This window comes from Chrysemys picta, chromosome 8 (assembly GCF_011386835.1).
Source record: "Chrysemys picta bellii isolate R12L10 chromosome 8, ASM1138683v2, whole genome shotgun sequence".
NCBI classification, from domain to species: Eukaryota; Metazoa; Chordata; order Testudines; family Emydidae; genus Chrysemys; species Chrysemys picta.
Genome location: NC_088798.1, coordinates 71921986 through 71948347, shown reverse-complemented (window position 1 = coordinate 71948347; position 26362 = coordinate 71921986). Strand labels below are relative to the sequence as shown.

Sequence of the window (26362 nt, the reverse complement as noted above, 5' to 3'; positions counted from 1 at the left end):
CCACATTAGGTAAATGCTTTGAGAATTCTCCCATGCAGCTGGAGGAGTTAGAGCTAGGGGCAGGCTTTTTACACACTTTTGGGACCCATTGGGCCATTGTTTCTTCTTCATGTTTTCAGGCCTTTCCTTTCTAACTAAGGCCAAGTCCTCTGGCCTCAAGCCGTGTCCCTTCTGTGATGGTGCCAGAGCCATGACAGAGGTGCATGATCGAGATCTTCTCCGCCTAGAGGAGGGGCACGTTCCCAGCCAAGCTCTTTGTGCCATGCTTTTTCCTAATGCACATACAGAGCTCAAAAGAGTCACCCTGAGCTCCAGCTGCTGGAAGTGGCCATGTGGGCAAATCTTCCTGGTTCCAACTGTCCAGAGGAGTCACCACCCACACCCTGACCTGTTAAGTCAGGAACAGGCAGCCAGATGGGTTCTCTGCCTGGGTTAAATGCAATAGCCAGCACTCAGTGATGTCATCCAAGACACTAGGCATCAGGTCTGAGAGTCAGTCTGAAGAGCCTGCAAGGAACTCTCTGGCCTTTTTGTCATGTTCCCAAAATCTAGCAACAAGAGTAGGAAGAGGCTGACTCCACCACAAGCACTCGCTGACTTGAATAAAGAGTCCATGTGCCAGGCCTCCAGAGTCTTCCCAGAATTGGTTCCTGGCATGATGTTTCGTCCTCCGAGCTGAGGAAGAAGGAGAAGCCCAGCCATGAGTCACACACCTTGTCTTGACATGATGATGACTGCATGGCACTAAACCAGCTTTGCTGCCCAGAATGATGAGGGCCTGCCTCTGGAGCAACAGACCCGAGGGTCTCTGCTACATTGGGCCAGAGCTTTCTGGTGTTGGCTGCCCTGGGCTCAATTGCCTTGGTGAGAAGCCTTTTAGCACTGCATGCATCAACCTCTCTTCCCTGGTGCTCAGTACTTTGGTTAGGGATCCTGAGCAGTGGGACAGTCAGTCTAGGTTATCAGTTATTTTGGCACCGTCTGCTACTTTGATTGAGATCCCGGTCACAGATCTGGTTCCCTCGGCACTAGTCCTGCCTGAGCCATGGTTTCTGTAGGCTTTGTTATCGTCTTTTACTGCTGTGCTCTGGCAACCTTTCCCTTGTTTGTATCTCCCCATATCACATCCTGAAGAGGTCAGTCCTGTGGCTGTCGATGACCTCACTGCCTTCTGGGATGGTGCCCAAGTTGCACCCCAGGAGCACTTGCCCTTATGGCCTACCTACGTGCCTCAGCTCGAGTATTCCCCTGGTTTGTGGGTTCCTCTGGGGATGAATCCACCTTGCCCTTAGGGGACACTAGCACTTGGTCCTTTTGATTTATGTGGGCTCAGTCACCCGAGACTTAGGAAGCCAGCTGCTGCTCTGCCAGAAGGCGGGGGAGTCCCATGTCATCTCCTTTGCCTTGTATCAGTCTTCCCAACATCTGTCTTCTCCTTGTCCCTCATTGTCTTGGGAAGAGTGGGAAGCAAAGAGACCACCAGTGCCCTGATCCAGAGGGCTCACCACTGCCTTCTGATCTCCAGGTGTCTACGGGACAAGATGTTCTGGTAAGGGCCCTTTCCTTGGGGAAGCATTTTCCCCGGTGGTCCATGCTGGCCTCACTCTGTTGATCTTCAGGGCTTGCTGCTGGACTCCTCTCGTTAGCTTTCAAGGGTGCTGCTCAGGAGGGGGGGTAGCTCTTTTTCATTAGTACCATGCCGTTTCTTTAGCCATTATACTTCACTGCTGGCTCCCTGTGTATAATGATTGTGAACATAAGAATGGCCCGACTGGGTCAGACCAAAGGTCCATCTAGCCCAGTATCCGGTCTTCCGACAGTGGCCAGTGCCAGGTGCCCCAGAGAGAATGAACAGAACAGGTAATGATCAAGTGATCCATCCCCTGTCGCTCATTCCCAGCTTCTGGTAAACAGAGGCTAGGGACACCATTCCTGCCCATCCTGGCTAATATGGTCTTGGCCTTCACAACATCCTCTGGCAAGGAGTTCCACAGGTTGACTGTGCATTGTGTGAAGAAATACTTCCTTTTATTTGTTTTAAACCTGCTGCCTATTAATTTCATTTGGTGACCCCCTAGTTCTTGTGTTATGAGAAGTAGTAAACAACACTTCCTTATCTACTTTCTCTACACCAGTCACGATTTTATAGACCTCAATCATATCTCCCCTTAGCCATCTCTTTTCCAAGCTGAAAAGTCCCAGTCTTATTAATCTCTCCTCATATGGAAGCCGTTCCCCTAATAATTTTTGTTGCCATTTTCTGAACCTTTTCCAATTCCAATATATCTTTTTTGAGATGGGGTGACCACATCTTCACACAGTATTCAAGATGTGGGCATATCATGGATTTATAGAGGCAACATGATATTATTTTCTGTCCTATTACACTGCTCTACAGCCAAAATGCTTCTGAAATAAATGTAGTCAAACTTTACTAATTCAGGGTCACTGAGAACAAAAATGATGCTTAAAATTGTTGATTGGCTCTAGTTTTCAAGATATGCTATTGGGTCAGTATATACGACCCTTGACTTGGGAATGGCGGAGGATAAGTGAGTTATAAAGGGAAGGGATCTCAATTTAAACCAGAAATGACTAAAATACATCTTTGACTGGATCTATGAATAAATCTATGACTGGGTTTGACAGTACTTGCTTTTTAGGCAAAACAATGAATGATGCAATCTGAAGCTGGTATTGCATCATACATGATATGAATTGCATCATGTTATTCCTAGAAGTCATGGTTGATGCAATCATAACGAAGCTTACATCACTCTGCTGAACAAATTGCCCTAGATCAGCTCTCGAAATCGTACAGTGTCGTGCTCTCTTATTTGTCAGTGTTTGATTTTGCAAAGGGACACATTTCTGTTTAGCCAAAGTGAGCAGAGATGCCTCGTACTTGTGCGAACAGTGCAGATAACTTCTGCTATGTTTGTGGTGAAGTGACTTTTGCATCACAAAAGCGCAGTATAACCACTATGGTTAAGAAAGCCTATCACCTTTATTTTGGCTGCAAAATTGGAGATCAGGACAAGAGGTGGGCCACACACATATGCTGCAACACTTGTGCAACAAATCTTTGCCAGTGGTTGAACAGGAAAAGGAAATCTATGCCTTTTGCAGTGCCAATGATTTGGAGAGAGCCAACAGATCATACCAGCAATTGTTTCTTCTGCATGGTGCCTCCAGTTGGGAAAGGTGTGTCAAAGAAGAAAAAGTGGACTGTGCATTATCCAAACATTCCATCAGCTATACGCCCAGTACCCCACGGAGAAGGACTGCCGGTTTCTGATGCACCACAATCATTCTCACTTGAGTCAGACGAGGAAGAGGAAGAGGATGAAACTTCTGGTCCTGAACCATCAATGTCACAGGACCCACATTTTCTCCCATCCTCCTCCTCTGAACCACACCTCATAACACAAGGTGAACTGAATAACCTTGTCAGGGATTTGGAACTACCCAAGAGTAAGGCAGAGCTGTTGGGCTCCAGACTACAGCAGTGGAATCTCCTGGCAGGTGATGTTAGGGTTTCCATGTTCCGTGACCGTCAAAAGGATCTTGTCCCATTCTTCTTCATGGAAGGTGATGTTGTAGCCTGCAACAACATCGATGGTGTGATGGCAGCCCTCAACATCGTTCACGATCCAGACGAGTGGAGACTGTTCATTGATTCATCGAAGACGAGTCTTAAAGCTGTTTTACTGCATAATGGCAATGTTTTGCCATCAATTCCAGTTGGTCATGCAGTCCTTATGAAGGAAACCTATGACAACATGAAACAACTTTTGAGGTGCATAAACTATGACCAACATCAGTGGCAGCTTTGTGGCAATTTGAAGGTTGTTGCTCTCTTGCTTGGTCTGCAGACTGGATACACAAAGTACTGCTGTTTTCTCTGCGAATGGGATAGTCGTGCAAGAGATTCCCACTACATCAAGAAAGATTGGCCACTCCAACAGTCATTGGAGCCTGGGAGGAAAAGTGTTCAGCATCTACCACTTGTTGAATCAAGGAAGATTTTGTTACCACCCTTACACATCAAGCTGGGTCTGATGAAGAACTTTGTCAAGACCATTGACAAAACACAAGCAGCTTTCAAGTACCTCCGTGGAAAATTTCCAAGGTTAAGTGAAGCTAAGATAAAGGAAGGTGTCTTTGTTGGTCCTCAGATTCGTGAACTTCTTCGAGATGATGCATTTGACCATGCACTGCGTGGCAAGGAAAAGACGTCATGGAAAGCCTTTCAATTAGTGGCAATAAATTTTCTCGGAAACAACAAGGCAGACAACTACAGGTTGTTGGTGTAAAACCTCCTCAAAGCATACAAAAGCCTTGATTGCAACATGTCACTAAAGATACATTTTTTGCACTCTCATCTAGATTTTTTTCCACCGAACTGCGGAGCAGTGAGCGACGAGCACGGCGAGCGATTTCACCAGGACATTGCAACAATGGAGAAACGCTATCAGGGAAAATGGAGCCCATCAATGCTTGCAGACTATTGCTGGACAGTGACAAGAGATGCTCCATTTAATGAATACAAGAGACAAGCCAAGAAGCGCCGAGTAGACACTGAATAGGACTAAACTATGTACATAATAGTTTTTTGCCTTTTGTTTCATAATAAATTTTATTTATATAACCCTTTTGCTGATTTTTAAAGTGTTACATAAACAGGACAGGTGAAATATTATCATGTAAAGCAACCATAAACACATGAAAAGACCTAGGTTTACAATTTATGATTAAAATGCTACTATCTACACAATATACATAGACATAAAATGTAAAAACTTAAATACCTTAGAAACAGTAGCCAATCAGTTGTTTTAATTGTCATATTTGAATTCAGCACATCAAAATACATAATAATAGTACATTTTATCTCTGAAGCAGACGACTTCTCAAAAATTGTCGACCAGTGTTATCTATCCCTTTCTTAATGATTCTCAGCATTCGGTTTGCTTTTTTGACTGCCGCTGCACATTAAATTAAATTATAAATTAATGGAGATATCCTATCTCCTAGAACTGGAAGGGACCTTGAAAGGTCATCGAGTCCAGCCCCCTGCCTTCACTAGCAGGACCAAGTACTGATTTTGCCCCAGATCCCCAAGTGGCCCCCTCAAGGATTGAACTCACAACCCTGGCTTTAGCAGGCCAATGCTCAAACCACTTGAGTGAATGTTTTCAGAGAACTATCCACAATGACTCCAAGATCTCTTTCTTGAGTGGTAACAGCTAATTTAGACCCCATCATTTTATATGTATAGTTGGGATTATACTTTCCAATGTGCATTACTTTGCATTTATCAACATTAAATTTAATCTGCCATTTTGTTGCCCAGTCACCCAGTTTTGAGAGATTCTTTTGTAGCTCTTCACAGTCTGCCTGGGTCTTAATTATCTTTAGTAATTTTGTTTCATCTACAAATTTTGCCACCTCACTATTTACCCCTTTTTCTGGATCATTTATGAATATTTTGAATAGGATTGGTCCTAGAACAGACTCCTGGGGGGACACCACTATTTACCTCTCTCCATTCTGAAAACTGACCATTTATATCTACCCTTTGTTTCCTATCTTTTAACCAGTTACCAATCCATGTAAGGACCTTCCCTCTTATCCCGTGGCAGCTTACTTTGCGTAAGAGCCTTTGGTGAGGGACCTTGTCAAAGCCTTTCTGAAAATCTATAATCTATTAAATCAGTTGTCAGGAGCACCTGGAGGGTGAAACAGGCTGCTCTTGTGGTCTTATAAATCTAAACAAACAAGTAAACCATCAGCCATCCCATCAGATTACATCAGGGGTCGGCAACCTACGGCACGCGTGCCAAACACAGCACGCGAGCCGATTTTGAGTGGCACGCTGCCTGGCCGGTGAGAGGAGGAGGAGAAGGAGGGGCGGAGGGGCCGGAAAGCGCCACGCTGGGGGAAGAAGCGGGGGAGGAGGGAAGGTTGGCTGCCACAGGACCAAGCTTCTGCCTCCTGCCCCGGCAGGGGAGAGCAGTGGTGGTGGGGGGTCCCGGCCACCCGCCCCACTCAGCCCCCCCCCACCGCTCTCCCCTGCGGGGGGCAGGAGGCAGAAGTTTGGTCCTGCGGCAGCCAAGCTTCCCCCCCCACTTCTTCCCACAGCTTCCTCCTCCTCCCCCTCCGTCTCCCTGCCGGCGATGGCCCTTGCGAGGGGGAGGGGGAGCGGAGCAGAGCCAAGCGGCAGCATGCTCGCTGCTCCGTAGAACAGGCAGAGAGAGGTAGAGACGGAGCCTGGGGGAAGGGGGTGGAACAGGGCATATCCCTTCCAGCCCCCTGCCGTGAGCCGCTCAGGGCAGGGGGCTGGGAGCACCCCCACGAGCCGAGCACCCCAGCCCTCTGCCCTGCACCTCCACACCCCCCCCAGCCCTCTGCCCTGACCTCGAGTCGCCCCCAACACCCAGCCTTCTGCCCTGCACCTCCACACACATCCAGCCCTCTGCCCTGACCTCGAGTCCCCCCCAACACCCAGCCTTCTGCCCGGTACCCCCACACACCCCCAGCCCTCTGCCCTTACCCCTGAACCCCCCCCACATCCAGCCTTCTGCCCTGCACCCCCACACCCACCAGCCATCTGCCCTGACCCCTGAATCCCCCCACACCTCAGGCCTTTTGCCCTGAACCCCCACATCCCCACTTCCCTCTGCCCTGACCTCTGAAACCCGCCCCCACACACACCCAGCCTTCTGCCCTGCACCCTCTGCCCTGACCCCTGAACCCTGCCCCAGGTCTGGGGTCCCGGCTGCCGGCTCCTGCCAGCCGGCGTCCCAGCCACAGGCCCTGCTCAGCCCGCTGCAGGCTAGGTGAACAGAACCCCAGGCTGGAAGCGGGCTGAGCAGGCTGGCGGTGTAAGATCAGCATTTTAATTTAATTTTAAATGAAGCTTCTTAAACATTTTGAAAACCTTGTTTACTTTATATAATATAGACTTAGAGAGAGACACCTTCTAAAAAATGTTAACATGTATTACCGGCACGTGAAACCTTAAATTAAAGTGAATAAATGAAGACTCGGCACACCACTTCTGAAAGGTTGCCTACCCCTGCTCTAATTCCTTTCATTCCCAGGGTCCTGGCAACGGCCAGGCAGGACGGAGCCAACGTGCTGCTCTTTGCCCCAGTTTTATAGTCCCCACTGCCTAATCTGCTGGATTTCCTGTCCCTTAGGTGAAGCTGGACTCTGCACCCAGTCCCAAATCCCTGAGTCTGAGCCTGGCTGCTGGCCGGTTGACCAGCCTGGGCTGAGGTTGCCTACCAGAAGTCTCTGCTCTATGAGGTGGGAGAGGTTTTCCATCAGATCCTCTATTCCCTTCATTCAGGATTATCTGCTTCACCCCCAAGTAATCTGGCCTCTTGCTCAAGGTAGGATTTCAGCCTTCTGCCATGTCCTCTCAATTACAGAGATAATGTTCTGATTTCATGTGTTTCCTCCTGCTCCAGAACCATCTCGATCCCAGGACATAAATGTGACCCTCCCACCTGAAGCCGTTGTCTGGAAATTCAAAGCTGTTGTTGCTCTTGTTATTCTTATTAATATTTGCTGGGGCCCCGTTGTGCTGGGTCCTGCACAAATGCATAGGAGAACAGCAACACTTCTCCAAAGAGCTTCCAATCTAGATGGACAAGCTACAATGAGTGATAGCTACAGACAGAGGCAGGAGAACAGGGCCAGGAATACATGGGTACATACAACATTGTATGATTGTTTATGTGCATGTCTCACGGTTCATTTCTCTGCCCGGCCCATGGCGGTGTTGAATACCTGCCCAATCCCATGCCTTGCAAGCCTCCCTTCCAATGGGAGGTCATTTCATTTTCAGTTTGTTTTTAACTCTTTTTCGCAGTAAATTCCTCCCCCAACTCTCCAGCTACCATCCCCATCAATCAATCCTGAAGGGAACTCTTGCTCTGGCACTATCGTAGGCGGTTTCCCTGGATCGATCAGAGGCTGAGAGGCTGCTGCCCCACTGCTCATTACAGGGAGCTCTGCCCATCCAGCTCCCCTGCAGACATTGCAGCTCCAGCAGTGGCCAGTCTCTCACCCTCTCTCAAGGTTCAGGCTGTGCCTCTAGAACAGGGGTAGGCAACCTTTCAGAAGTGGTGTGCCGAGTCTTCATTTATTCACTTTAATATAAGGTTTTGCGGGCCGGTAATACATGTTAACGTTTTTTAGAAGGTGTCTCTCTCTAAGTCTATATTATATAACTAAACTATTGCTGTATGTAAAGTAAACAAGGTTTTCAAAATGTTTAAGAAGCTTCATTTAAAATTAAATTAAAATGCCGATCTTATGCCGCCAGCCTGCTCAGCCCGCTTCCAGCCTGGGGTTCTGTTCACCTAGGCCTGCAGCGGGCTGAGCAGGGCCTGTGGCCGGGACGCCGGCTGGCAGGGGCCGGCAGCCGGGACCCCAGACCTGGGGGGGGTGTTCAGGGGTCAGGGCAGAGGGTGCAGGGCAGAAGGCTGGGTGTGTGTGGGGGGGTTTCAGAGGTCAGGGCAGAGGGCAGTGCGGATTCAGGGCAAAAGGCCTGAGGTGTGGGGGGATTCAGGGGTCAGGGCAGAAGGCTGGTGGGTGTGGGGGTGCAGGGCAGAAGGCTGGATGTGTGGGGGGTTCAGGGGTAAGGGCAGAGGGCTGGGGGTGTGTGGGGGTACAGGGCAGAAGGCTGGGTGTTGGGGGGGACTCGAGGTCAGGGCCGAGGGCTGGGTGTTGGGGGCAACTCGAGGTCAGGGCAGAGGGCTGGTGTGTGTGTGGAGGTGCAGGGCAGAAGGTTGGGTGTGGGGGAGGGTTCAGGGCAGACGGCTGGGGTGTGTGTAGAGGTGCAGAGCAGAAGACTGGGTATTGGGGGCGACTCGAGGTCAGGGCAGAGGGCTGGGGTGTGTGGGGGGTGCAGGGCAGAGGGCTGGGGTGCTCGGCTAATGGGGGTGCTCCCAGCCCCCTGCCCTGAGCGGCTCATGGCAGGGGGCTGGAAGGGATATGCCCTGTTCCACCCCCTTCCCCAGGCTCCGTCTCTATCTCTCTCTGCCTGCTCTACGGAGCAGCGAGCATACTGCTGCTCAGCTCGGCTCCGCTCCTCCTCCCCCTCGCAAGGGCCATCGCCGGCAGGGAGAGGGAGGGGGAGGAGGAGGAGGCGGGGCCGGAACGCACCAAGCTGTGGGAAGAAGTGTGGGAGGGGGAAGCTTGGCTGCCGCAGGACCAAGCTTCTGCCTCCTGCCCCCACAGAGGAGAGTGGGGGGGGGCTGAGTGGGGCGGGGGGCCAGGACCCCCCCCCCCCCACTCTCCCCTGCCGGGGCAGGAGGCAGAAGCTTGGTCCTGCGGCAGCCAAGCTTCCCTCCTCCCCCGCTTCTTCCCACAGCTTGGTGGTTTCCGCCCCTCCGCCCCTCCTCCTCCTCCTCTCACCGGGCAGGCAGCATGCCACTCAAAATTGGCTCCCGTGCTGTGTTTGGCACACGTGCCTTAGGTTGCTGACCTCTGCTCTAGAAACATGACCTGGGATTCCTGCCCCATGTGGATCCAGTGCAGGGGATGCACCTGGGCCATGTGCCCTGGGGACCTCACCGCTTGCTCTAGGCTTTCTGAGAGGAGGCAGGAGAGCTCACTCACGCCCCCATCTCCTCCACTGTCATGGTAGTGCCATTCCAGCCTCCTCTTCCTCTTTCTGCAGCGCTCGCTTGAGTCTGTATCCTCTGGGTGCCCAGGAACATGCACACACCCGACCCCTCCTCTCTCTGCTGCAGGTACCTGGGATCTGGAAATCACAGGCAGGATTAGCTGCCTACTACCAGCCCAGATTCAGCATGATGATCTGCCCGGGCTGGCTAGTCTTGGTCCCTCCATGGGAAATCTTGGTTCCTTCCTTAATGCTGCCTGCATATCCCCACCCGCTGTCTACATCTGCCTGGGACCCCCTTTACTGCGCTTTGGTTTCCAGGAGAGCCCTCCCAATGCTGCGGTCTTCTCACACATCTAGTCAGTGGCCACAGCCCAGCTCCGCAAAGATATTTAGGCTCATAGCGTCCACTGATTTCAATGATTATATATCTCTGGGGAGCTGGGCCCAGCCAATCCTGGCCAGATTTGGCCTCTACCCACCTCCCTTGGTAGGCCTAAGGGACCTGAATCTTACCTCTTGGATGCACACAAAGGGCACAGACAGCCTCACTCTCCCACAACTCTGCTTCCAACTGCAGTGTAAGAATCAGAGTTTCTCTTCAGACATCACCCTCCTTCCCCTACTGTCCCCTAGGAGCCCAACAACTTAACATCACCCCATCTCTGGTGCTTTTCTTATGCAGACTGGAAGTAGCAGAAAACCCATCTTATTCCCGGCCCCACCTGTCAAATGGGTACCCACCTCCTGTAGAACTGCCTTGTGCCTGTAGGCACAGCCCCATTTTAGTGTGTGAGAAGAACAGGACATGCCCCGTTGCAGGGGTGTGCCGGGAGGAATGCTGGCTGACATGGCAGCTCCACCTCTCTTTAGCAAATGCAGCATGTATCACCCTGAGCTAGCGGTGCTGCTAGCATGGCTGTGCTCCTGAGACACATTGCGGCTGACCTCTGAGCAGGGCTGAATGAAGGGAGGGCTCCTCAGCCTCACACCTGCATGCAGAGACAGCCCCGCTCTGGCCTCTACGCTGCTCACACTAACTGCATGTGTCCATGGAGCCCGCTCACTGCCCTGGGCTGTGAGATCTTCCTCAGAGAGGGGGAAAGAACCCACGTAACCACAGACAATGTGACATTGTTCTTGCTAGTCAGTCAGCATTGTCTGCAACATCCTGGTGTCCCTACTGGCTGGTGATGGGCAGGACCAAAGGTCAACTAATGAACTAACCCCAGCCTTGAATTCAGTTATTTTTGTGAATTTCATGTTTGGTTTTCTAGTTTTGCCTTTTTTCTTGTCAGCCTTGTCCACTGTCTTACTGACTCAACAAGGGTTTTTGTCTCGGAATTTCCTGATTTTATTTTTGAGTTGATTTAGATTCTAGACATTTCCCAGAGTTGTGTGTGGTTCTTTCTGACACTGTTTTAAAGCAGTAACTGTCCTGGAAAATGCATAGTGAGGAATACAGACAACTTGTAGGGAATTTCCCCCTGTATCAAACCCAGGAAGGCATTGAAGCAGAATTAGTGGGGGCTGCTTGTCGCCTCCCAGGAGATCTGGGACATGGCAGCAATAGGGCTCTGTTTCGCTAGTTGGAAGACTTAAGGAACAGAAGCACTAGTGACGTCACTCCCTGGGGAGAGACCGTAGGAGGAGACAGTGGCTCCTTTTCGCTTCCAGGGGTGGCAGCAACAAGACTCTGCTTCCTTCCTCATGTGCTGCAAGCACAGGGGCTATTAGTCCTCTCAGAGCAATTGGTTTGTGAGGAATTGTCCTAACTGCTAGATTTCCATGGTGAAATGTTTCTGTGCAAAGGGCTTCTATACCCAAAGTTTTGTTGTAATGCCTAGAACAGTGTCTACAAACAGCCTTTCATAGACAGCTTTCCACACACAAGCACACTGGCTAGACCAGTGGTCCCCAACCTTTTTTGTCTGGCGAGTGCCAGACGACAAGCCACGGAGGACTGTGGTGGTGGACGAGCATCCGCTGAAATGCCGCCAACAAGTTGGCGTTATCCAGAGGCGTCGCCGCCGAAATGCTGCCGAAATTCGGCGGCATTTCAGCGGATGCTCGTCCGCCGGCCAGTACGCAGGCACATTTAGACGCCCCAGCGGGTGCACTGGTGCCCACGGGCAACGCGTTGGGGACCCCTGGGCTAGACATTTGCTGTGCAAGGATTTCTGAGCTAGAAAGGCTCAGGTGTGAGGGACTTGGGGCTAGAGCTTTCCTTCCATGCCCTGGAATACTGGGGAGGACTCCAAGCAGGTGTAGTAACTTAGGGCCAGATCCCCAAAGGTATTTTGGCTTCTAGCTTCCTTCGCTGTCAGTGGAAGTTAGGAGCCTAAATGCCTTTGGGGAATCTGGGATTTTAAAAGGAGGCCTAACGTGCCCAGCTCTTAGATTTTCATTCTGTCTGCAAACTGCTACAGCTACCTAAACCTGAACATCTTTCTCCTCAAGGTTCACAATGTCTGGTTGGCTGTTGAAATGAAAGATACTGGGAATCAAGGATTTTTACATTATAGAGCAAGCAAAAGTGGCCACTATAATTAAGACTGTAGAAAGGAGGGGCTTGTACAATGTTGGCTTTAGTCTTCCTAAGGCAAGTCAGCAAGAACTGGGCACCTAACTCACTTAGGCCCCTTTGAAAGTTTCAGCCTTAATGATTTCCCTGATATTTCTGTCTTCAAATTTAATGACTGACCTTGATGAAGAGCTATTTGAATTCTGAGACCTATAATGCAGGTTAATACCTTCACAGAATCATAGAATATCAGGGTTGGAAGGGACCTCAGGAGGTCATGTAATCCAACCTGCTGCTCAAGGCAGGACCAATCCCCAGACAGATTTTTGCCCCAGATCCCTCACTGGCCCCCTTAAAGATTGAACTCACAACCCTGGGTTTAGCAGGCCAATGCTCAAACCACTGAGTTATCCCTCCCCCCAGGGCAGCTGTTGGCCTTTGATCCTTGAGAGAGCTGTCATGGGTCCATGGTGATCGGCACCAGGTAAATGGTCTGCAGACTTTGTAAGCTTCCTAGCTGCACACACAGAGTGTACCAGCTCTGCAGGATGAAGGCTGAGGGTCTTGTAAAGTCAGGGGGGGGGCTTTTACCTTCCCTGGAGGTACTGCTGAGCTGTGATGCTATCCAGCAGCAACCAACCAGCTCATTGTCTACAAAGCTGATCTTCTCATGGGGAAATAACTAAGGATCATACCTCCAAGGGACATAGAAGGGGGGAGTGCCCACTCCCCTGCATCATTTCCCCTCTTTAGACTCCACAGGTGCCTCTTTAGGGGGACCCCAGAGGTAGGGTTGAGCATGGTTCTGGGGCGTGGGGGGGGGGGTGCTTTTTGCACCCCAGTGCCTCTAGCAGGGAGATTATTGCTGACTACATCAGCCTTATCTCACCCACTGTCCCACAGTCTTGTGTGAACCCTGCCCTCTTAGGGGAATGCTGGGTGCAGGGGCTCCGGCAGGAGATGCCAGGGAGGCGGGAAACAACACAGAGGCACAGTGCTGCTGTGCAGATGGCCTGGAGCGCCCGCAGACCTCAGGGAAGAGCAAAGAAAAATCCATGGGAGCAAACATGCAGCATTTCCTGCAGAGAGGGGAATATGGCCCTATACAGATTAGGCACTGGATGAATCTATTCAGCTTGACCTCTGTGCTAAGCCCCCCAGGGCGTGTGAGATGAGTTTGCCAATGTTAGCTCAAACCAGTTTTCAAATAGGGGGCGCCCATATCTGAATGGCTGTTCAATGCCTGGCGAGAGTTTTCAATCACATGGCTCCCACCCTTGTGTCACATTCCCCTTATGCTTTGCTGTGGATAAGCGCCCACAACCTCAGGCCCCAGGGACACTGAGAAGGAGCCAGAGCTTGAGTCAAGCCTAGAAGCTCTCTCCAACCAGATGGTGAAGGCGCTGCTGTGACTCCCCAGTCCCTTACCTACCTCACCGGTGTGCTGGGAGGATTAATTAGATGCTGTTTGGTAAACACTGTGAGATTTCCTGATGGAAGGTTATTGGGAAGGTTAAAGCTCTATTGTTCATTTGTTATTCCAGGCCTGCCCCCTCCCCCAGCTTTTCCAGTGCTCCTCATCGCAACCGATAGCCCCCGCAACTAGGGCAGTGCTCATGTTAATTCATGGGCCCAAAGAGTTAGAGGTGTTAATTTGACCCAGTCACTGTTCAGCACTAAACAGGGTTAAACAAGGGTCAGGGTTTGCTAGCCAGAGACCCTAGCCTGCTTCGTACCATGGCAACACCCCATTAAAGAGCGTGTTATTGAAGATACAGCAAAGGAGGAAAAACAGTTCAAGCATTTGAAATGTGAAGTATTAAGTCAGGCTGTCAGTGTAACCACATTCCTGGGTCCCTTCCCTTTAGCTGGAGAGTATTTAGAAGGAAAAGCCCTTTGTTGGAGTCTCTTAGATGGTATCAGAGATGGTAATAACTGGCTTTTCGGGGAAAAGAGAAGTTAGCGGAGCTGTTGTTAAAGCCTGATCTTGCTTTCTAGAAAACAAAACAAGCCAAACACACACCAAAGGGGAGAAACAAGAACAGCGAGGGCAGAAAATGCAGCTTTTGGGGGGACAAGAAAAAGTTAATGGAGATGGGCTGGACAGTGTTTTCCCCAGGAATTGAAATGGTGGTGGGTTTTTTTCTAATTTTCAGAGGGTGGGGTCAGGGCCGATGAGGGGTGAGACCGTGAGGGTGAAGGTGGGCTGTATGGCACCACAGTAAAAACTGAAAAATGCTTCATGACCATTTTATTAGATTTAACTCATGTTTTAAAATCTCATGTTTTAAAATCATCACACAAATTAAAGTTGGCTACTCAAGCCTTCTATGAAGCACTACATCTACATCCTTCTTGGTTTCTTGTTATAATATTGCACAACTCTGTTAATGAACTTCTTGAATGCAGTGCGTTCATCTTTGGTGGCTTCTCGTGTGTCCGGTTGTGACAATGCGGTTCTGGCGGAACCCAACTGAGAGTGCCAACTCAGGACAAATTGCTCAAACAGGGCAGTTGCAGCCCAAGGCTGGGGTTTTTCCACCTCTAAGGCAAACCAAACCAGCCAGACTAAGAGGACTTCGGTCTCACCCCTTGGCTAACCGCAAGTCTCACAAGCAATCTCCTTAGACACCCCAGTTTCCCAGTATTACCACCAGTGCCACTCGTTATGGGGACAAATGGTTATGAAAACCAATACCCCAGTAAAAGAAAAAGGTTCTCCTGATCCCAAAGGACCAAGCCCCAGATCCAGGTCAATATACAAATCAGATCTTACCCACAAATCACGCTGCTGCCAATTCTTTAGAATCTAAAATCTAAAGGTTTATTCATAAAAGGAAAAAGATAGAGATGAGAGTTAGAATTGGTTAAATGGAATCAATTACATACAGTAATGGTAAAGTTCTTGGTTCAGGCTTGCAGCAGCGATGGAATAAACTGCAGGTTCAAATCAAGTCTCTGGAATACATCCCCCGCTGGGATGGGTCCTCAGTCCTTTGTTCAAAGCTCCAGCTTGTAGTAAAGTTCCTCCAGAGGTATGAAGCAGGATTGAAGACAAGATGGAGATGAGGCATCAGCCTTATATAGTCTTTTCCAGGTGTAAGAACACCTTTGTTCTTACCGTGGAAAATTACAGCAAAATGGAGTCTGGAGTCACATGGGCCAGTCCCTGCATACTTTGCTGAGTTACAAGGCGTATCTGCCTTTTCTCAATGGGTCCATTGTATAGCTGATGGTCCTTAATGGGCCATCAAGCAGGCTAGGCAGAGCTAACACCATGTTGTCTGGGATGTCACCCAGCAGCATAGCCTAAGTTTGAAATGCAGATAGTATAGAGCCAATATTCCTAACTTCAACTACAAAATTGATACACACATATAGACAGCATAATTATAACCAGCAAACCATAACCTTGTCTTAGACACCCCATTTGACCCCCCTTTACACAAGATCTGGGTGCCACTACAGGACCTTGGTTGCAACAATGATCTATATGGTCCCAGAGTATATCAATAACGTCACACCGGTACTTCCATTCCTTTGATTGATACGCTCATCAGTTCATTCAAATGATCAGGCAGAAGGCGACTTCTTTCAGAACACAAATTCTATTCAATGATGAAAAAGAATGCTCATCTGTAGCTGTTGTGACTGGGAGTAGCAAGAGATGAATTCCTACTTCTTTCATCCCAGGAAATATAGCACAAAGATTGGGTCGAGCCACTAGTGATGATAAAAAAGAAGTTGAAGTCAAATCTTCATTCATTCATCATATGATATTCCACTCTGTGTTCAAATTCTCTATTCTGTCCTGAGCACATGGCAGCCCCATTGCTGGTAGTGCTTCATTCCACTCAACTGTCAGTGTTTTATAGGACAGGGATCTGTAAAAGCTACGTAGAGGTTGAATAGAATCTAGAAGTCGCTGTTGTAGATTTTTAAGAATCAAGTCTGTGTACTTTTTCAGTTGTCTTAACAAACACTTCTTGTCCTCCTCACTTAAGAATTCAATATAAATGCCTTCATTAGTCAACTTCTGGACTGAAGTCTTTGCTTCTTCCAGTACTTTTTCAATGGATAGCTCTCTGATTGATCCAAATGTAGCTTCTAGTGCTGGACCAAGATCTACTACTGTTGTAGTAGATGCCTGGATGGCATTGTTTAATGACCCAAGTGGTTTCAACAGTAGACTTACGAGAGAGAGAATGGCAATAGTCTTCTCTGAACGTAGTAGCAAACGTAATCCACCAGCCTCACTACTTAGATCCATCCCATCTTGGTAGATACTTTCCAAAGCCAGTAATAATGACTGGAGTAATTTTAAGACACAGCCAAGGATCGCTCATGAGAAAGCCAGAGGGTTTTCCCAGGTTGGACTAATTTGAACTTCAGTCCCAGTGTAGCTTCTATGTTTTCCAAGATATTCAGTCTTTTTGGACTCTTGCTGAAAAAAGAATATAATGAAAACTTTAAATGTATAGCTTTTTAAATGTCTTCTGAAGAGTCTGCAGCTCATACTAGTTGGAGTAGATGATCTCTGCAGTGTGTATAGGAGAGATTAGGGTTACACTTTTCTCTGAGCAACGCTTGTACTCCACCATGTCTTCCAGAGAAGTTTGCAGCTCCATCAAATGCACAAGCAGCCATCTGTCTGGGGTCCAGTTGACAAGCATTTAACTCTTCTAAGATGTGAGCTGTCACAGATGCATTTCTAGATGTTCATGTTATAGAAGACACATCGGCTGCATCTATTGGCCTACCACTGACATCAAGATAATGTACACAATGACTTAATACTTGCCCATTTGCATCGGTGCATTCATCAGCCATATATGCAAATTTTTTGAATGTGGTGAGAGAATTCTTCACTTTTTCAACTGTTGAATCTCTCACTGTTGCATCACATGCTTCTAGCCAGTCAGCTGAGTTTCTTGCAGAAAGATAGTGAGCATTTGCTGGTCTTGTTCGGAACCACTGTTCAACTTCAGGATGAACAAGTGACATTGGCCTCCAGTTTGTAGTGTGTGGTATCTACGCCACTGTAACAATGTGGTTCTGGCAGGACCCAACTGAGCGTGCCAATTCAGGACAAATCGCTTAAAACAGGGCAGTTACAGCCCTAGGCTGGGGTTTTTCCACCTCTAAGGCAAACCAAACCAGCCAGACTAAGAGGACTTTAGTCTCACCCCACTGGCTAACCACAAGTCACACAAGCAATTCCCTTAGACACTCCAGTTTCCCAGTATCACCACCAGTGCCACTCGTTATGGGGACAAATGGTTATGAAAATCAATACGCCAATAAAAGAAAAAAGGTTCTTTTGATCCCATAGGACCAAGCCCCAGACCCAGGTCAATATACAAATCAGATCTTACCCACAAATCACGCTGTTGCCAATCCTTTAGAATCTAAAATCTAAAGGTTTATTCATAAAAGGAAAAAGATATAGATGAGAGTTAGAATCGGTTAAATGGAATCAATTACATACAGTAATGGCAAAGTTTTTGGTTCAGGCTTGTAGCAGTGAGAGAATAAACTTCAGGTTTAACTCAAGTCTCTGGAGTACATCCCCAACATCTGGGATGGGTCCTCAGTCCTTTGTTTAGAGCTTCAGTTTGTAGCAATGTCCTTCCAGAGGTAAGAAGCAGGATTGAAGACAAGATGGAGGAGAGGCCTCAGCCTTTTTATAGTCTTTTCCAGGTGTAAGAACATCTCTTTGTCCTTACTGTGGAAAATTACAGCAAAATGGAGTCTGGAGTCACATGGGCCAGTTCCTGCATACTTTGCTGAGTTGCAAGGCGTATTTGCCTTCTCTCAATGGGTCAATTGTATAGCTGATGGTCCTTAATGGGCCATCAAGCAGGCTAGGCAGAGCTAACACCAACTTGTCTGGGAAGTTTCCAAGAAGCGGAGCATAAGTTTGAAATACAGACAGTATAGAGCCAATATTCATAACTTTAACTACAAAATTGATACACACATATAGACAGCATAATCATAACCAGCAAACCATAACCTTGTCTTAGACACCTCATTTGACCCCCCTTTATACAAGATTTGGTGCCACTACAGGACTTTGGTTGCAACCATGTTCTATATGGTCCCAGATTATATCAATAACGTCACAGGTGCCTTGAGGTGTTTTTCCCTCCTTTTTATAGCTTCAGTTCCCCTCTTGCAAAACATTTCCAGCTGAGAACCAGGAGCCAGAGTCCATGTGGAAGGATGTTCCCTGCTGTTTTTTTCACCTGTTTGTACTTCCTTTGTTTCCCCTCCCTGCTTGATGACTCTGTTTACTGCTTACATGCAAATTAAGTAGAGCACACATTCCTTTGTTTAGGACAGCGCTGTTTGCCAGCTTCCATTTGCGCAGCGCTATGTGGTTTGGAACATGTGTTCATAACATCACACAGGGGAATTTTGTAACTTCTCATACAGTGTTGCCACACATATTTTACCAGGACTGTACTGACCGGCAAATTATGAGTTTTCAAAGGATATAAGGCATACCTTGTACAAAGCCTAGTACCCTCGTGTGTGAACACAGGAGTGTATTCTGTCACACAAACACACACAAAAGGGGAGAGACAAGACCAGCAAAGACAGAAAAATGCAGTTTCTGGCTCTGGAGTTTACTTTCACTTGCAACCTTACTGCTGGAAAAACACAGGCCATGATCAGCACCTCTAAGACCTGCCAAACTTGTACCAGTATCAGGCTGTTTAGGGCATTGCTTTGAGCTGCTTCTTTCTGGTCACAGCCTCTCAGCATCATTGCAAAATATACAGGCTTGGCTGAGTAAGGCAGACTTTGATTAAACAGAAGGCAAAAGGAGAGAGAGGAAAGTGAAGAAATAAGGTGCGCATGGGCGGTGGGTATAATAGGCCAGGGAAGGCTCTGCTTTTCCTGGCTGTAGCTGCTGCTGCAGGATGCTGGGCTGGGGCTGCTCCAGCCCCGGGCCCACTGGCCCCAGGCCGGCCCGTGCTGCTGGGGCTGCTCGGGCTGGGGCTTGGGTTGGTCGGCTGGCTGGGGCTGGCCCGGGACTCTGACGGGGGTGAAGGGGCTCAGGGTTCTGGCTGTCCCGGGGCTTCTCTGGCCACGGAAGTTGTGGGGGGAGGGTGTCTCAGGACTCCGGCCATGGGGAGGGGGGTCTTGTGTGGAAGGGGAGGGGCCACAGGGCTAGCCTCCATGAAGGGGGGGCGGGTCACCTGCCACCCATGAAAGTGGGGAAGGAAAAGGATGTGTGGGTGGATGATGTCATCTTGGTCCCTCTTATTGGCCCAGTCTAGGCAGGACAAAGGCCCAGCAGTGTTAGGGTTGATTCCAGGGTTCCAGGAGATGGTGTGTGTGGGGGGGTGAGGGGTGACAGCCATGAGGATAAAGCTCGCACCTTTCCTTCCTCACAACCAGCAGTTGTTGTCAGACAGCTTCTTCTGCCTTTCCCCCCCACAAACGGCCTTTCTTGTGAGACCCCCCCAAAGAGGAGGAGTGGGAGGAATAGCCCATCCCCTCAATATTTTGTTCACCAATTCGGTCTAATTGCCAAGACACCAATTTTGGTTTATTGATTTCTGGTCGCATGCTTCGCTTGTTCACCAGGCCTGACCCTTGTACAGCCCTAGTGCTAGGAGGACATTTTGTTTGGACTTATTTAGTTTTTTTATGTCTCACGTTTGCGTCTTTTTCCCAACAACAGTGATTGTTATAGGTTAGTTGCATCTGAAGAAGTGGGGTTTTACCCACAAAAGCTTATACCCAAATAAATCTGTTTGTCTTTAAGGTGCCACTGGACTCCTCGCTGTTTTTGTGGATCCAGACTAACATTGCTACCCCTCTGATAATAGGTAGTGTGACGCTTTACACATTTTCACTCACTGGTCACAGGTGAGCTTGTATGTAAGCAGGGTCTGAATGAATGTTTCCCTGACAGCTAGCTGGGAGGGGAGGGGGAGAGACTTGGCTGTGTTTATGTAAATACAGTTTGCTCCTGCTCCGCTTACATATTCAGTGGAATACAGTGGTGTCAAACTGATGTTGGGTACAAATCACCTTAGTACTGAATGCAGGGGTAGTGAAATATGGTTTCCAATGTTGTAATTGTTGTAGGAATACAGGAAAGCAGGACTGTGCTTAACCTGTCCCAAATGGGGGAGAGGGGGCACCCTCAGTTGTAAGAACCTCATGAAAGCAGAGGCTTGAATGTCAGGGTAGGTCTACACTTACCTCCGAGTCCGGTGGTGTCATAACTATAAAGGGAAGGGTAACAGCTGTCCTGTGTACAGTACTATAAAATCCCTCCTGGCCAGAGACTCCAAAATCCTTTTCCCTAACCTGGCTGGCATCTGACCTAAAGGACCAATAAGGGGACAAGATACTTTCAAATCTTGGGGGGGGAAGGCTTTTGTTTGTGTTCTTTGTTGGGGAGTGTGTTCGTTCTCGGGACTGAGAGGGACCAGACATCAATCCAGGTTCTCCACATCTTTCTAAACAAGTCTCTCCTATTTCAAACTTGTAAGTAAATAGCCAGGCAAGGCGTGTTAGTTTTCCTTTGTTTTCTCAACTTGTAAATGTACCTTTTACTAGAGTGTTTATCTTTGTTTGCTGTACTTTGAACCTGAGACTAGAGGGGAGTCCTCTAAGCTCTTTAAGTTTGATTATCCTGTAAGGTTAATTTCCATACTGATTTTACAGAGATGATTTTTACCTTTTTTTCTTTAATTAAAAGCTTTCTTTTTAGAACCTGATTGATTTTTCCTTGTTTTAAGATCCAAGGGGTTTGGATCTTGATTCACCAGGAGTTGGTGGGAGGAAGGAGGGGGAATGGTTAATTTCTCCTTGTTTTAAAATCCAAGGGGTTAGGATCTGTATTCACCAGGGAGTTGGTGAAGGTTTTTCAAGGCTTCCCAGGGAGGGAAAAATTGAAATGGTGGCAGCGGAACCAGAGCTAAGCTGGTAGTTAAGCTTAGAAGTTTTCATGCAGGCCCCTACATTTGTACCCTAAAGTTCAAAGTGGGGATCCAGCCTTGACAGGTGGTAAGCAATTGATCTTCTGGGATTGATTTATTGCGTCTTGTCTAGATGTGATAAATTGATCGCGGATCGATCCCGGAAGTGCTTGCCGTCGACACCGGTACTCCAGCTCGGCGAGAGGAGTACACGGCATCGACGGGGGAGCCTGCCTGCCACGTTTGGACCCGCAGTAAGTTCGAACTAAGGTACTTTGAATTCAGCTACGTTATTAATGTAGCTGAATTTGCGTACCTTAGTTTGAAGTGGGGGGTTAGTGTGGACCAGGCCTTAGAGCCCTGTGAAAATAAAAGGGGTGGGGGACAGGAATCCTGGTATCCTAGCCAGGAGGCTGCATAACCTCCTCCCTGGGGGGTTCACTCTAGATTAGCTTAACCTGTTCTTCCCCACTGTTCAAAGACTGGAGCTAAATAGGCTTCATTAGGAGCCTCTTTTGTTATTTTAATTACTCAATCAGAGCTGAAACCAGTGGAGGACTGCATTTCTGTCCTGCCTGCTAAGAGCTAAAATCACTGGAGATGGGGCAGTGTTTCTACCCAACAACACAAAAGTCCCTTTCATGCCTGACCCTTCTCTGCACCCTACTCACAGTTGCTGCCCTTGGTCAGTGCAGAGCCAGAGCTCAGAGGTGCATCTGCAGAGTTCAGCTTCCACACTGGGGGGGCGGAAGAGGCATCTTGTTCTGCTCACCACTCTCATTGTGCCTCTCCACCATGGCCCTGCTGGCCACTCATCATGACTTTTTGCTCTGACCCATTCACTAGCTCACTGTCAGTCACCTTCTGCCTCTCTGTTGTGACCTCTGCACATCAGTCTCTCAATGATTTTCAGCTCTTAGCAACCAGAGCAGAAATACAGACCTAGACAACTGGTTTCACTTCTAATTGACCAATTAAAATCACAAAAGAGGCTCCTAATGAAGCCTATTTAGCCCCAAACTTTGAACAGTGGTAAAAAACAGATTAAACCAGTCTGGTAAAAAAATCACCAGAAAGGACATTATACAACCTCCTGGCCACAATGCCAGGATTCTACCCCTCTACTTTCACAAGCCTCTGACATTCGAACCCCTGCCTTCACAAGGTTCTTTCAAGTGAGGGTGCCCCCCTCCCCTTTGGGACAGATTAAGCACAGTCCTGCTTTCCTGTATTCCTACAACAATTACAACATTGGTAACCATATTTCACTACCTATGCATTCCGTACTAAGGTGTTTCGTACCCAACACCAGTTTGACACCACTGTATTCTGCTGAATACGTAAACAGAGCAGGAGCAAACTGTATTTACAGAAACACACCAAAGTCTCTTCCCCTCCCACCTAGCTGTCACGGAAGCATTCATTCAGACCCTGCTTACATGTACATTGGTGGGCAAGTATCAGAGGGGTAGCCGTGTTAGTCTGAATCTGTAAAAAGCAACAGACTTCTTCAGAGTGAGGTTCTTACCCACGAAAGCTTATGCTCCCAATACTTCTGTTAGTCTTAAAGGTGCCACAGGACCCTCTATTGGCAGGCAAATTTATTGCACCAGTCCTCACGCAGTGCCACCACTGCACCTGACTCTTGACACAGCTTGTTCACTGCAAGGGGGCCTCTGCACACCTCTGCCAGTGTCCCCCATCCTAACCTGCAGCAGTCCCCATCTCCTTTGTGTAGCATGATCTACAAAATGCATTCTGGTCTTGTCTCTCATGTTTCTGTCTGCCTTTCCCTCAGGAGCAGAACTCTGCAGCGCAGGACCCAGGAGTGACTGTGTGACGTAAGTACCACCTTCTAGCTACTGGCAGCAGGGACCAGAGCAGAGTGTGTGTGTATGTCCATGTGCATGTGTCCATGTGTGTGTGCGCATGTTTATGTATGGACGTGTCAATGAGGCAGGATATAACTCTGACGGGCAGCCACACTATCTCAGGTTGTGAGTCTCGCTACTGTCACATCTGAGCAGGCGCTGGCCTTGCAAACACCTGCGTAAGAGAGCTCCAAGGAATTCCCGGGTGCGGCAAGAAATGGAATTGCTGACGCAGTAGGCACACACCTCCCTCAGGCAGCACTGAACCCCAGTGCCCTCGGGTAGCTGAAGTGGGGTGGTGTAATGCTCTTGTGGTGTTAAAGATGTCCTTATACTTTTCTTAGGAGTAGGAAAATCAGCCGCAGCTTCCTGGCCCAATTCCAGCTTGTGTAGTTACACTCTGTTTCTCTAGACCTGCCACTGCATTTTCAGCCAGACACAACATTCTCCATGCCCGTGTGAGGCTGCTGTATGCCATTCCAGAAGCAGCTGCAGTTCAGTGGCAAGTGAAGTGTTGGGGACAGGAGGAAGCCATAACCAAAGTTCCTGGGATCCCTCTGGCTGGAAGCCATCAGAGCTGCGCACTATAGAGCCAGAGGCTCAGTGCAGGTTGGATGCAGGCGAGGTGCCAGCAGTAGGCTGCATGTCTCTGTCCCTCTAACATCCTGTGTTCTCTTTGCTGTTGAGGCACCTGAACCATGAGATAAGGGCAGTAGGAACCACATCAGCAGCTCAGGCCAGGCCTAGCTGGGGTGGGGTGTCCTGAACAAGAATCCCAAACTATGTCACGGGGGGGTGGTTGGTTGTGATAGCAGGGGAGCGTGTGTGTGGGCTGAGATTGCTGAAGCAGACAAGGGGCTTCTCTGCCTTCACACTGTCAATCCCCATCCTCACCATTCCCAGGTGCCTTCCCCATAGCAGCCTTACAGCTGTGTTGGCATAAGAACCCAGAATACGCCTGAGCATGGCAGGGCCCAGACAGAGCACAAGCACTGGGCATACAAGCATGGCGGGTGGGACGGTCAAAGCTAAAGGAAATTACTTAGCAGACAGGAACCTACGTTGCCCGGAGACACAACTTTATGGGGAATTCCATAGAAGTTAGGAGCCTAAATACCCTCAGGATCTGGGCCCCTGTGCCTGCTGGCGTTCCCTTGTGGGGGTCTTGTTCTCCTAGATCCCTGTCTCCACAGATTTCCTCCTATTGCAGGCACTGTGTGCCCACAGATTCCTAACTCTGCTGTGCATGCCATGCCCTTAGGCCTTCCCCCCAACCCTGCCCATGGGCGCCTGTGGAGCCAGCAGAGGTATTGGTGTTTGCAGCACTGAGAAAGGTAGGCCGGAGAGCTACAAGGGGTAGGGGCATTGAATTCCTCCTCCTCACGTCCTGGCCTACAGAAACTTGGTGTGATTTGCAAGGCTAGGGCTCAGCTGGCTTTAGGCCTTCTTGGGAAAGAGTCAAGATTCCTGAAGGGTGTTGCCTGGGGGGAGAAGTACCCTGATATGGGTCAGCAGGGGCCAGACACTAGCCTAGCTTTGCTCACCACTGTTCTCTCTGATAGAGCAGGGGCCCTGCCAACCAAAGGGCAAGACAAGAGCCAGATGAAGGTTGGCATGGGTGGCCCAGTGATAGTAGCAAGAGGAAGCAGGATAGGTGGGAGCGATGGCCAGGCTTGGAGGAGGATTGAATCCAGGTTTACAGCTTGGAGCACCCTGAGAATTCCCTACTGACTGGCAAGACATGGCCCAGGACAGTCCTGCCTCTCCAGGGGTTTCTCAGGTGCCAGCTTTAACCAGCACCAGCCAGAGCAGCAGCACGTGAGACTCCAGCTTCTGAAGGGCCAGTGGCAGCACCAAGCTGGCAGCCCTGGGGAGGAGAGGGGCCCGTCTGAAGCCAACGCCTGATATGTCTCTCTTCGTTCTCTCCTCTCGCAGCTCTCTCTGCTTCCATGCAGACACAACCAACCCAAGGCGGGCTCAGCGCGAGGAGCCAGCAGGGCCCTAGCGGGGACAGTAGAGGCGAGCCCTGGCCCAGAAGAGCTAAACTGCGCTTGGCATGGCCAGAGCGACGCATGGATGCGCTGCTTCATTAAACAAATGACTGTACTTGGTAACAGACTCATAACCATTGGCAATAGTCACCTGAGCTCCCAGCCCCCCATCAGCTCTCCCTCAGAGTGCAGGCTGCCCCATGCCCTGGGGACACCCCACATTTGGCCCTCTGGGGAACCCCTCCACTTCCCCAGCCAGACTGGCACTGGTAGGAAACCACCAGCCCCATGAGCCTGGAGTTGGTGCGCTGGGCAGGCCCAGCTCCGCAACCTGCACCCTGCTGCTATACAGATCTTCCCAGCTCCACCAGCCAACTGGGCAGGACGCCCGCTCTGTGAGCCTGCCTAGCTGGGGCACTTAGAGCAGTTCAGCCCTGCGCTTCACCCTGGAGCTTGAGGGACAGTCTGAGCCATAGACACTGGGCTCCAGTCCCAGCTCCACATCGCAGCCATGGTGCTTCAGCAATGCCCTCCCAAGGGATGACCCAGGGCCCAGTGCTTCTGAGTCATTCGTGGTGCTGAGTTTGGAGCTCACCCCCTGGAAGAACTGCTCTGCCGTCTCCTAGCTTCTGCCATTTCAAGCATAATCCTTGTTGTCTCCAGCAGCCCAGGGCCGGGTGCCCCCCTAGGAATCGCCATTCTGAGACAGCTAGTGAGTGCAAAGGGGCCAGAGCTGGGATAGTGCAGCCCATGCCGAGCACAGGGCAAGGATTCACACACTGACCAGCGCCAGCTGCTGTGAGCAGCCCCAGCAAGCCAAGCCCAGCATGGCAGCAGCAGTGTGTCTGCACCAGCCCCTGCCTGGAGAGCTAAGTGCCATGCAGAGCACAGCATCTGGTGCAGCTCAGGCAGGATCTGTCTGCGTATGGCCCCACCAGAGCAAGCTGAGATAGTCAGTCACCACCTCTGGCAGGGGGCACTGCCCAGACCACTACCAGCCAAGGACTGGCAGAGCTGGTACTGCACCATCTCCTGTTCTGAGCAGTGCCTTGCACAGCTGCTGCCCAACAAGCAGATAGGAGCTGCCTGGGCCAGCTCTGCTGTGTGGCCCCATGGCAAGGGACATGGGCCATGGCCTGGGACAGACCGTGGGGAAGTGGCTTTCACCCAGCCCTGTAGCAGAGGGGCAGGAGCAGCCTGCCCTCCGCAGCCTAGCTAGGAAGAAGTGGCCAGAGCAGGATGGAAGCAGTTTCCCTGTAGCTACATTGGTGTGTATTATAGCCTAGTGGTGACTAGAGCAGCGCGCGGCCCAGCTGCTGGGGGCTGGCTTTGGTGTTTAACCCCACTGCAAATAGACAAGCTGAAACCATTAAAGCTGCTGAGCACAC

The 26362-nt window shown here is 49.7% G+C and overlaps 1 protein-coding gene across 3 annotated transcripts in view; it reads left to right on the top strand.

Moving 5' to 3' along the window:
* Positions 1-26361, top strand: part of RELL2 (RELT like 2) — a 64736-nt gene extending 38375 nt beyond the window's left edge. For all 3 annotated transcript variants that reach the window (XM_065554806.1, XM_065554807.1, XM_042840743.2), the window contains exons 7-8: positions 22911-22953; positions 24919-26361. In XM_065554806.1, coding sequence (XP_065410878.1) covers positions 22911-22952 — 42 coding nt within the window. In that variant the 3' untranslated portion in view covers position 22953; positions 24919-26361. The remainder of the gene's footprint in view (positions 1-22910; positions 22954-24918) is intronic.
* Position 26362: the final 1 nt, after the last annotated feature.